Here is a 12,751-nt window from a genome sequence, read left to right as displayed (position 1 = left end):
GCGAAGCACAAACGCAACTGCCAGCAGGGGTTCTTTGGGGCGTTTCCCACGCTCGGGCAAACCGGTGTCACCCAGCGCATTCGAACCCCATCGCGCAGCACCAGCAGCACCCGCCGCCTCGCAGGCCGCAGCGTGCCTCACATGGTTGCGCAGTACGCTCCACACCGGCCCACCGCGAGCAGCCCCTCGGCTTCTCTTTACCATGGCCCAGGCCCGTCTTTGGGGGTCAGCACACACACACACACTCAAACACCACGCAGCAGCGCACAGCGTCAGATGCCAATAGTCATAGTAGTAGTATTGTTCCTCGTCAGTCGGGTCCGCATTGCAGAATACACGCATCATCATTCGCGCGCAAGAAAGAAGAGAAGGAGGGGGAGGGGTTGCGGGTGCGCGCGACGCACTCGCGCACGAACAGTGCGGCTGGCGCGGCGACAGCTCAGACACGGGGGACACAATCAACAGCTGCTGGATTCAGACAGTGAATTTGGTTTTGACTCGGATGTCCTTGATCGTAATCATGTGCCGCGCGCACACACACACACACACGCACAGAGAGAGAGAGAGAGAAAAAAAGAGACACGGAAGCGGAAACGACCACGGCACCACGCAGCCATGCGCAGCTCATTGATCTTGGTTGGAGATTGGAAACAGTAAGGTCATCTCGCGCGCAGCAGCGCACATCACCTGTAGCAAAGATATTCTCATTTCAAATCATAGCCGCGAAGCACAAACGCAACTGCCAGCAGGGGTTCTTTGGGGCGTTTCCCACGCTCGGGCAAACCGGTGTCACCCAGCGCATTCGAACCCCATCGCGCAGCACCAGCAGCACCCACCGCCTCGCAGGCCGCAGCGTGCCTCACATGGTTGCGCAGTACGCTCCACACCGGCCCACCGCGAGCAGCCCCTCGGCTTCTCTTTACCATGGCCCAGGCCCGTCTTTGGGGGTCAGCACACACACACACACTCAAACACCACGCAGCAGCGCACAGCGTCAGATGCCAATAGTCATAGTAGTAGTATTGTTCCTCGTCAGTCGGGTCCGCATTGCAGAATACACGCATCATCATTCGCGCGCAAGAAAGAAGAGAAGGAGGGGGGGAGGGGGTTGCGGGTGCGCGCGACGCACTCGCGCACGAACAGTGCGGCTGGCGCGGCGACAGCTCAGACACGGGGGACACAATCAACAGCTGCTGGATTCAGACAGTGAATTTGGTTTTGACTCGGATGTCCTTGATCGTAATCATGTGCCGCGCGCACACACACACACACACACACACGCATAGAGAGAGAGAGAGAGAAAAAAAGAGACACGGAAGCGGAAACGACCACGGCACCACGCAGCCACGCGCAGCTCATTGATCTTGGTTGGAGATTGGAAACAGTAAGGTCATCTCGCGCGCAGCAGCGCACATCACCTGTAGCAAAGATATTCTCATTTCAAATCATAGCCGCGAAGCACAAACGCAACTGCCAGCAGGGGTTCTTTGGGGCGTTTCCCACGCTCGGGCAAACCGGTGTCACCCAGCGCATTCGAACCCCATCGCGCAGCACCAGCAGCACCCGCCGCCTCGCAGGCCGCAGCGTGCCTCACATGGTTGCGCAGTACGCTCCACACCGGCCCACCGCGATCAGCCCCTCGGCTTCTCTTTACCATGGCCCCGGCCCGTCTTTGGAGGTCAGCACACACACACACACACACATACTCAAACACCACGCAGCAGCGCACAGCGTCAGATGCCAATAGTCATAGTAGTAGTATTGTTCCTCGTCAGTCGGGTCCGCATTGCAGAATACACGCATCATCATTCGCGCGCAAGAAAGAAGAGGGGGCAGGGGAGTAAAAGCATGGGTAATCGCATATTCTTCACGCTTCATGTAGCTCGAAGTTTTACTGAGTGAGAGCGAGGGTGATAAAATGTCGCGTAGAAAGCGGAGATAGACTGTACTTGATGTGTTTATTCTTTCAAAGCTACTCTTTCTCTCGATCTTCAGGGAGCGATGTGCAGAACAAGAGCAGATGGTCAGCGGGCGAGGAGACCACGGTATGGAAGATACGAGGATAGTAGATAGTGGGAGAAGTGCACAATTGGGCTGGGTAACCGTAGGGAGGAGACATCGTCATATCAGAACAGCCCATGCGGACATGGTTCACCTCACTCGAAAAAAACAATTTTTTTCAGTGGATTACTGAGTGAAATGAAAGAATCAGGTTTCACAAGGGAGGCGTTCACTGCACCGGCATGAGGGGCAGGCAGGGCTGAGGAGGCCGCCTCCGGGGTCGGTCGGGTGGACTCTCACCACGGGGAGTATGGGTTCTAGACATTTTGCGGATATGATATGCAGTGCCAGTCGCCTTTGCGACAGGGTACCCGATCTTGCGTTAGTGTAGAGAAGGGCAGGGATGTAAGCACTGTCGCGCAGGTGTCTGCAATTGGGATGAAACGAAACTATTGGATGGGAGAAACAACTTTCCCATCGGAACACAAAAAAAAAAACTCGCACAACGGTTAAAAAAGCAAACAGAGCATCCGAGGAAGGCATCGAGCACCGCTTCAGCTGTGGAAAACGTCTGTTAGTACGTGTTCCTTCGTACTCGCACGCGTTCCTGTCCATCGGGAGCGCGCGTGTCTGTGTGTGTGAGTGTGTGTGTGTGTGTGTGTGTGTGTGTGTGTGTGTGTGTGTCAGTGAGAAATTGGATCTAGAAGCCCTCGTGCTCCGATTCAGGAAAGCGGATGTAATGGGCCGTGCGGTTCGCGAGAACCGCCACAAAACTTAGCTCACCTGCGGAGGCCACCAGACAGGCTACGGGGGCGTCAAAGACCACATCGTGAAGAAACTGAAATGACCAGAGCGGCGCCTGGGGGGGCGGGGAGTCACCTGAGACCGTCTGAGAAGCCACCACGGACCACAGGGAGACGGTACCGTTGGAGTGCCCCAGAAGGATTATATTCGTGAAAGCAAAAGAGGAGCAGTTCGCAAACAGAAGCGCTGTGATGCACGAATTGACCATTCGCGTGGAGTAATCGGGGGCGGCAGACATGAGGAGCGCGACCATGTTTAGCTGTGTGAGCATCACACCAGCAGCGGAAAAAATGACGATGGATTTCGCCTTGGCGGCGTAATACAACCCAGTGTGACTATCGAAGGAAATAGCCTTGACGGGGGTGCTGTCAACTTGGGTGGAGAAGGAGGTGGCGAAGGTGAAGGTGGTGGATAAGACGGAGAGACGCCAGCCAGACACCGCCGACTCCTTCTCGTACGCCACTAGCAAGTTGCCTTCTTCTAAAAGGTGCAGACTCGACACCGGACCTGCTTCCCGTAGCACTGCAGCAACACAGTCCAGCACCGCAACAAGAGAGAAACGGATCTGGGTGCTTTCGCGGCTGTAAACGATCACCTTGCCTGAATCCGTGCCCACGCACACTATACTGCCACGCGCGGAAGCGCACAGACAGCGTACGCCCCCGGTACCCGAGGACAACACTGGTTGAATCGTCGCCAACACCCGGTGCCCTCGCGCAGCTGTGCAGATAATGCAGTCCATGTCTCGATCGTAAGAGAGAAGATGCACCGCCTTTGCCAAAACCGCGGTGCTCACCTCATCGCACATGAAACATGTGTCATCCGCAAATAGTGCGGCGGAAATGCCGCCCTCTGCCCTCCCCACTACTTGCGCACACCGACATGGCTGCGTTGTGACGTCCGCGGCGGCCGCTACCATGTACGCCTGCGTGGAACGCACCTGCTGCGCATCCCTACGGGCCGCGTGCGCCTCTTTGCTGAACAGTTGTAGCGGCGTCTGGCCAAAGTTGTCCACAGAAGCGACAATGGACTTGCGCTCCTCCTCCGTGGCGGCGTTGTTGATAGCGCGGTCGACTCCTTCTTTGTAAGAAAGAGGACTGAAGACGTTGAGCGCCTCCACAGCCCCCTGCCCGACTTGCTTGCAGCCGAAGATGAGGTCGATCCACCGATGCAAATGTCGACTCACAATCTCGCTCTCCAGAGACAGCGCATTCATGTACACGAACGTTGCCGCACTCCCCCCACACCAGGGCGGCAGCTCCACATCGTCCAGCACCACCCCGTCGCTTCGGGTGCCTAAAGGCACCTGGTTACGATTTTCCAAGAACTCTGACACGCGAAAAAATTGAGGAATGAGCTCCTTGACATCTCCCCTGCTGAGCCCCCTGCCATTCGCCCACGCCTCTGCGACGCTGTGGAAGAGCCGATCGGCGATGTCCAGCCTGCCGCCCTGGAAGCGGATAGCGCGAGAGGTGAACGGCTGTAGGCGAATGAGGTAATACAAGACTATGGCAGCAGTGCTATAGTGCGTTCCGTGGTGATACGGCGAATCTGCGACTGGGTCGGAAGCGATCCAATCCATGTAGCGTTCTCGGAGCTGTCTCGCATTCACCTCATTCAGCGCACCTACGGGTTTACTGAGGTCTCGATACGCACTTGCGTCCTCAAGGTTGAGTGTGTTTTCGGTGTAGCGACTCAGGACCCACGGCATTACGGGATACTGGCCCAAGTTGGATGTTGTCCGCGACGCCGCGTCGTTTAGAACACGCAGGTACATGTAGTTGCTGCACTCCCTCCGCACCCATCGCCGCGTCCAAATGCTGAGCCTGGCCAGCTTCTCATTGAAGGAGTATGCCGCAATGCCTGACAAAAGAGGATCCGTGTTACTTTCAAAACACGCGAAGAGCCGATCGCGGCATGCCTTTGAGAAGGACAACTCGCCGTCCAATAAAACGAGAAACACGCACTTGCCCGACTCCAGCACCACCTCCAGCCCAGCGGAAAGGTGCTGGAAGAGGCGCTGATGGACAGACGTGATACTACCGAGTGGGAAGCGCCATACTAATGCGTTGCTTCCTTTGGCAGATTCAGTTCGCAACTGGCGGTAGTACTGCGAGTACCGGAAAGCTGCCTGCGACGATGTGCTGCCGCTGCCCTTGTCATCACCCGACAAGAAGAGCCGGAAGGCCTGCTGAAGCCGAGATGATTTGGCGTAGGACCTCTGCGAAGCGGTGTGCACCCGCACTTTCTCCGCGAAAAAATCGCCGGATGGGGTCACTGCGCTGCAGCTGATGATGATGAGCTCCTGCCGTGTGAGAACGCAGGTGCTGATGTAACTTTCTGTGCCGAGCACGAGATAAGCGTTGCTCACAAACACCACCGACCCACCAGCGCCATGACCGGCGACTTTCGCTATCACTGCGTGAGCATTGGGACGCAGCGTCCCAGCTGGGTCCCGCGCCTCCTGCTGTTGCAGAGGTAAGCACGCTGGTGGAGCGTACCGAATGTAAAAGCTGAGCGGGTCACTGGTGACCTCGTCGACGTTTTCTGAGACGTGGCGGCAACATCGACTGACAGCTCCGTTGTCCTCCATCGACCACTCGCTGCACAAAGTGCCTTCGGCATCGCCGACAGCACCGCAACCGTTGATCACTGAGAAGTAAGGGTAACGACTTGCTGGAGACGCCAGCAGTGCTGGGTCCACAAATGTCGTTGTCAGGAAGGTGCCCTCCCATAGCTTCCAGTGCGCAGCGACCATGGCTGCCACGTGACGTCCTCGGCGCCCCCATTCGGTGAGGCAAGCGGTGGTGTAGCGTCTGCTCAGGCGCAGGTGCTCGTCAGGCCTCGCCATAACAAACTCGTACGACAATCCCATAAAAGACTGAAGCAGCTGCCCGACGTCGGCTAGGTGCTGGCGTATCCAAACTGCAAAGGCCTCTGGAGATGCAATGGGAGGCAGCAGAAGATCGAACCCCCCGTGAAATGCGTCCACCGCCGGCGAGGCACAAACGAAGAGAGAACTCATAAGAGCGTTCTTCTGGTTCGCCAACAACACCGCCTCCCACAACATCACCATTTTGTGAATGCTTGGATGTCCATCGTCATCAGTGCTGCCCCAGACACACAACGTCACCTGAAAAAGCCGACCAACAACGACCCTCAGGAGCTTTATTCCCGGCATAGGGGAAGAGAAGAGCGTGTCCGCGCAGCTGTAGGCCATGTCAACAACCACGCCTACCTTGGAAGCGTCTAGCCTATAAAACGAGGCACTCGTCACGTACACGAACCACTCAAACAGTGCCGTTCGCGCGACCTTTACAACCTCGGCGTTGCACTTCCACCGAGTGAGCAAAAATTGGTAGAAGAATCCGACCGCCGCTGGCGGAACGGCACCGCCGCTGACGAGACGCTGCAGAACGTATTTGCCCAGCTCGATGGTGTTGCGCTTAACCGCCGCGGTGCTGCCGTCGCATGCGCACTCAATGGCATGCTCCGAGGCCTTGAGCCATACAAATGAGAGAAAAGCCTTGCGAGCATCCTCAGCACGGTTACCGACACCCGTGACCTCTGCCGAGAGCGCACGGTGGAGTGCCAAAACGTACCTGCTCATCGTTATGCCGCCGCTAGCAGTGGCGACAAAGTCTGTGCTCGACACCATAGATGTAGCGTGCGTGAAGAACAGGGTCTTGCATGCGTTGTACACGCTCTCCATCTCCTCCGACGGGCCCATCAAGTCCAAACCGAAGCTGCGCGCCTCGTACGTCGTCGGTTCTGGCAGCACCTCCCACTCCTCCTCGTCCGCGTCCGCGTCAGTGGAGGCACCGCTAACGGACAACGTTGCACCGTCGTCTTCCCGAACACCTCTGCCTAGTGCATCCACGTTCACCCCCGGCTGCATAGCAACATGTTCTTTCGGAGAGAGAGCCACCAGCACTGGCCACATGAGCAAATCAATCAGGTTAGCCGCTTTATTACTCTGGTAGAGAGACTTCCCGAGCGACATCGAGATGGGGTAGGTTTTGGCGAGCCAGTGAACCACCTCGCACACCAAATTCTTTAGCGCAGCGACAGGAGCTGTGTACTGCGCCACCGCCAGCGAGGACGCCACTGAGGCGCCAACTTTCACCCCTTTTTCATCGCCAATGGCCTTCCTCATGCGGCGCAGCGCTGCGAGTACGAGTCTAAGACGTCTCCAACGACTCGCCGCTAGCGAAATATTCTCTGCCAAGGTACCGGTGACCTCCACGGAGGCACTACTGAAGTAGCCGCGAACAGTCACTTCCTCCGACGTCACGGGAGTGGCGCGCAAAAGCAACTGGCACTGGGACTTGAGAACATGCAAGATAACCGTCAGAAGCCCTTGCATTTCTGTTTTTCCACTCCACCCCGCGGTGGTGTAACCCGAATTAGACGAGCTTATGACCCATAGGCGGCCCATGTACCCCTGCACGAGGATGTCCATCAGCTCGCGTTGGTGGCAATGCGGCTCCATTGCCCTCGAGATGCACTCAGCCTTGGTCACTGAGCACGCTTCACGGAAACGCTTCGAGTTCAGAAAACACATCACAAAAAGTCGCAGCGTCAGTGCGACACTGACGGGGTGGGAGTTGCCGGAGAGCATCGTTGTGAACCACCAGTCCGGCACAACCGAGACGAACGTGCTGAGAAAAGCGTCAGTGCCGTCATTCAATGTCATCTCCAGTACCTCGTTGAGACAACGAAGAAGCATATTGCGAACGAGCACGAGGTACACGAATGACGTGCTAGGCAACTTGCTGCCCAAAAAGCTCTCCATCGTGAGGCTCGGTCCGCATTGGCTGGGCCCTGGTAGGGTCATCAACGCCGCCATGAGAACTCGCTCCATCAACTCATCCCTCCCGTAGCTGGTGAGAAGCACACACTTCACCAGCTCGATCGCCATTGCAAGCCGTGGAAACGGCACGTACTCGCGCAGCAGACCAAAAACAAATCCGTTTACGAAGTCAGCGGCCAGAAAGCGCGCCGCGTTGAGCCCGGCTAACGGGTTTGACAATGACACCAGCTGCTGCAACGTCTCCATGGCTGTTATCCAGGTGTCAGCTGATAGATTTGAAAGCAAACGCCAGTTAAAAAATATGTGCTCTAGCGGCAGCAGGTTCCAGAGCAGCTGCCCATGTACGGCATGCCCGTGCTGGTCGCGGTAGCGCACTGTTTGCAGGCAGAGACCCAGTAGCTCCGTTACGGCGGTGGGGTTGTGGAGGTACACTTGAGGGTGATATGCAACGTGCTCAGCAAACTGCGCCATGAACCGGTGCTGGCTACGCGGAAGCAACCCTGTCTGGCCGCTCATAAAACTCATCACACGCAGCATCTGGTACGCCGTCTGCTGAACCGCTGCAAGACTTCCCCCCGTTTCCTCTTCTGAGACAGTATCGTTGTTTGTCTCGGTTGCGAAGTCCCTCACATGCTCGGCATCGAGCACACCCGCAGCGATGCACCGCATCCACCGCATCCACTCCCAATGAGCGCCGTTGCACAGTAGTGCGGTCATGCTGTTTGTGCGACTGTCTCGGGGAGGACGGTAGTACCCGTGCAGATACAGCTCAGACATGGCCGGTGCAGCGATGTTTCGCAACACCCACTGCTTGTTGTTCCAGTATCCGAAGACGCTGTTGACCTGCGCCATCGCAAAAACGTGCACGTCGATAAGTCGCAGCGTTGGGGGGTAAAACAGTACCACATGCTGTTCCCGCAGTATGGACTCCAGCGAAGCACTGTGCAGGGACGCCTCCACAGATCGCACGACCTCCTCGGGTAAGAAGGGTGCGTGGAAGTCATAAACCTGCTGTCCTGCGCTGTCCCACACTTGGTTCGACGGATACGGTCCCATTGCATAAAGGGAGGCGATCTGCGATTGCGACACACCGCACCCGTAAAGCTGAAAGCTGATGAATCGTAGTGTGGCAAGGTTGCCGGGGGTGTCCTCTGGGGAGCCAATGGTGACCACTAAATCGCGACTCTGCATGGATGGGAAAGGTGCCGCCACGGAAGCTGCCACCTCAAGCCCTCCGGAGGGGTACGGGCACCCCTTGAGCGCCACCTCCACACCGTTTAAATACATTTTCAGCTGTGACACAGACATTCTACCGCGAGCATGTGATGTGGCAACATGAACCCACCGCTGCTCCGGGAGTGCGGGCAGCTCAACCACCGTCACATCCCCGCCGATATCGCAAAGGTACAAGCAGCACTTGCGTTGAGTGTGTACCGCAAGAGACAAGCACACGTGTCGCCCCATCGCATCCCACTCGAGCTGCCACAGCACCACGCGCCCCTCATATCGGTTGGAGAGAGAGACGGGATCTATGTAGACCCACATTGCAGTACAGTATGCATCCAGCGGCGGCCAAGTGACGCCAGAGCACGTCACGAGTCCCCTGGCCCCACCACCCTCACCGAAAAAAATGTAATCCGGGTAGTGGCGGACATCTCTCTCGCCGTCGGAATGAGCGGAAAGCCCCTCTAGCCACACGCGCTGCGCCTTCTGAACCGCCGCTATAGTTGATGCGCGTGCGAAGAAAAGTGGCAACAATTTTTTATTGCACACATTTGAGGTACATCGAATCCACGTGAAGTGATCCCACCCTGCAACGAAGTCAGCAATGTAGGAGCTGGGTACTGTCACGCCAGAGTGCAGCATCAAGTGCTCCATCGCCTCCATCGCACTCGACGCATCGGCGTGCCGCTCTTTGAGCATCGTGTCCACCATACGCACAAGCAGTTTCACTGGATAAAGCATTTCAACGCACGGTTCCTCCATAACTGCAAAAGGACCAAAGTGCAAAAAACACGGCGCTGACCATCGCTCCTTTGACACAACGGGTTCGGTGAAGTAACGCTCAGCGATGGCCAGACTATCGCTGGAGCGTAATACACCTGTGCAAAGGTCCATCAGAGTCTGAACGTGATCACAGCTGACCGGCAGCGTGCCCAAAGTACGCGCCACAAGGTCCCATACATCGCTGTAGTTTACAAGCGTCAGAACTAAGCTCAGACAGCAGCCCAGCAGGTGTCGATCGACTGCCGGGTTCCGACTGCTTCTCTCGAGATGCTGTGTGAGAGAGAGGCAAAGCTCGATGCAATTATGCGGAAAAGACGCTCGGTTGTGCCGGCCGCATGAGTGCAGGAACAGCACCAGCGTGGAAAAGAGGGGCGTTGCCACCGAAGTCCACATCTCTGCGTCGGTGGCAGACGCGATTAGTTCCAGAAGAACGTCACAAAGGATATTAGTTTTCAGGACCACACCAACAAAGACATCACGGAGCAGCACAGCGGTGTGAGGCTGCCCAGAGTCTAGCGCTGACAGCATAACCTGGAGGAGAGAGAGACAGCAATCGTGGTTGAGGACCGACTCCGCCGTTTCGCTCGACATCAGCACGACTTTAACCAAGACCGAGAAGTGCTCTACGAAGGTCTCCAACTCACCAGTGCGCGGGTCGACCGCGAGCTGCACCATACAGTCTACACAGGTTTCAACGAAATCCAACGTCACGGAGAGGGCGGCGTGCGTTGTTGTCTTGGGACACCAATCCGTGAAGAAATCTACCACTGTCAGCCGCTGCTCAGGCAGACAAAGCCGGCCGGAACGCAGATGATCGAGAAGCGTCTGCAAGAAGTCAGCCACATCTTTCTGATAGGGAAGAGTACCGATAAAATCCATCAGGGAACGCATTTTCGACGCCTCAAAGCGCGGCATACTGACAGCACAGATAGAGAGCACGAACGCCAGGAGCTCCGAGGTGACACCGGTCATAGATAGAAGCTCGAAAAGCTGCTCGCCACAGAGCTCTGACATTGGGATCGTTGTGCTGAGCACGAACAAGCGCGCCAGCGCGTCCACCGCTTTATCGCAGCGAACGCGTGGGGGAGTCTCTGGTCGATCAGCAACGCCCCAGGAGTCGGCAATGCGCTGCTGGATTTTGCCGACTGAGGCGGGAAGCATGCGAAGCAAGCTGCTTCCCAGCAGAGACGACTTGGCTGATGGGCGGCTTGATTCGACGCACCGCTCTGCTAGTGCCAGCACGCGCAGACTTTCTACCACGCGTCGTAAGGCTGGCATGCCCTCCTCGCCAGTCTCCCTTTCAAAGTTCAACACAGTTGCCGTGATGACATCGAAATTCACGCTTTCCACGGGAGAAAAGCCGATGATCTGTTTGGCATAAATGATATCGTCCAGCGTGTAAGCAAAGCAGCTGAGAGACCATACCGCAGCGGCTACGCCGGAATGACGTCGCTGAGACGATACCAAGGCGCCCTCCATCGCCCTCAGAACCTCCACCACCGTCTCCTCGTGAACCACGTTTCGCAGCTGGTGGTGAAGAATACTGCTACTTTCCTTCGCAGCCTCAACGCCGGCCCTCTCTGGAGCAGAGAAATACGTCATTGCCGTCGCAGATATGCTGGTGACACGCTCTGGCAGAACTGCCTCGAGCAGTGAGCGCCTGGTCAGCTCCGTGTGTTTGCATGCCATGACAGTGCTCACAAGCTGAAGGAGGAGGAGGTCGGTCTCTGAGACCTCGGCCCCATCGGCGGTCTTCTCTTGCGTTCGGATTGCGTGCAAAAGGCGGTCGTGAAGAACGATAGATAGAGCGACAACGTTGAAGCTCCCGAAGCTCTCGTAAGCACTGGCCAGCTGCCAAACCTCATTGCTCGGAATGGTGTCATCATTAATGAGAAAGCGCAAGGCCTGGGCAAAGAGTTGCACGGTTCCGAGCGCAGCTGAAGCAGGGGCCAATGTAGCATCCTCCCGTGTCAACTGGCGTGCGAGGGCAGCGAAGTCTCTGCATAATAGCCGTACTAAAGCAGCCCCGTCACCGAAAAGAAGTCGAAATGCTGGCGAACTGCGTGACGTGAACGTCGTTACAAAGACGGAAAGAAGAGTGTTCACCTTGTCGCTGTGCTGCGCTGCACCCGGTGGAGTGCACCGCGCATCCAGCCAAAGCCGTTGCAGCTCAGCCGTAGCTGATGGCTGCATGCTGTTTGTAAGGAAAGAATGGTGCAACCTTTACTGTTCACGCACACACACACACACACAGATATGTGCTCTCTCGAGACGCAACAAAGCGAACGCCGCCAGGTTTAGACGCAGATGGCTGCAAACACGGTCGAAGTGGAGCCCTGACTGCATCGCGTAAAGCTGCAATATAATCCTCACAGTTGTGCCCACAAACACACACACACACAGACAGACAGACACATGCACAAAAAGCAAGAACCACACGATTGGGGACACACCGTTATCAACGCAAAGCGAAAGGAAGAGCCCGAAAATGCCAGACGGGAGAAGGGAGAGCAGAGAAGGAAGTACAGAAGCTGACGACAGGGAGACTTGCTAAGCCTTTAAGGTCACTGTGACACCTATGCGTGGCTGTCGCCATGAGCACGAGACGACGGGTACATGGCGGAGACTCTAATTCGAACATATTTCTGAGGAGTCCTACTCAGCCACACTCACTGGAAGAGCAGTGGAGCTCCACAGCAAGGAGAGGTATGGTGAACACAGGCGTGTAAGAGTGCTATCTGTTAAGGGATATGACAGTAAGTGAGCCCGTTTATCGACGCTGCTAATTCCGCGTCTACAACCTTTTCGGGTCCATTATTTGTTCACGTGTGTTGTAGTACACCTTGACGTTTTTTCCTTTCAGGCACGCATATTTTACGTGTGTATCGACTTGCACTCATATCAGCAACTTTTTAACAACGAGTATGTCACAACAAACACGTGTTCCACTCTCTCCTCTTTCCTCCACGAGGATCAGACCCGACGTGGACAAAGATGATGCGGCAGCATAGACAGGCACACTGAAAGCAATAGATATACATATCTATATATATATATATAGATATAGATATAGATATATATGGGAAATACGGGAGAAAAGACCCTCAATGGAGGAAAAAAATGGGA

The 12,751-nt window shown here is 56.1% G+C and overlaps 1 protein-coding gene across 1 annotated transcript; it reads right to left on the bottom strand.

The window, feature by feature from the left end:
• Positions 1–2,701: 2,701 nt before the first annotated feature.
• On the bottom strand, positions 2,702–11,818 carry JKF63_04773 (uncharacterized protein; the record flags this gene model as incomplete). The annotated part of the gene is made up of 1 exon (XM_067900751.1): positions 2,702–11,818. One exon carries the CDS (start codon positions 11,816–11,818, stop codon positions 2,702–2,704), a length of 9,117 nt encoding a protein of 3,038 aa, XP_067756951.1.
• Positions 11,819–12,751: the final 933 nt, after the last annotated feature.

This window comes from Porcisia hertigi, chromosome 23 (assembly GCF_017918235.1).
Source record: "Porcisia hertigi strain C119 chromosome 23, whole genome shotgun sequence".
Classification (NCBI taxonomy): Eukaryota; Euglenozoa; class Kinetoplastea; order Trypanosomatida; family Trypanosomatidae; genus Porcisia; species Porcisia hertigi.
The sequence above is the reverse complement of the archived record's forward strand: the minus strand, read 5'-3'. Positions and strand labels throughout refer to the sequence as shown.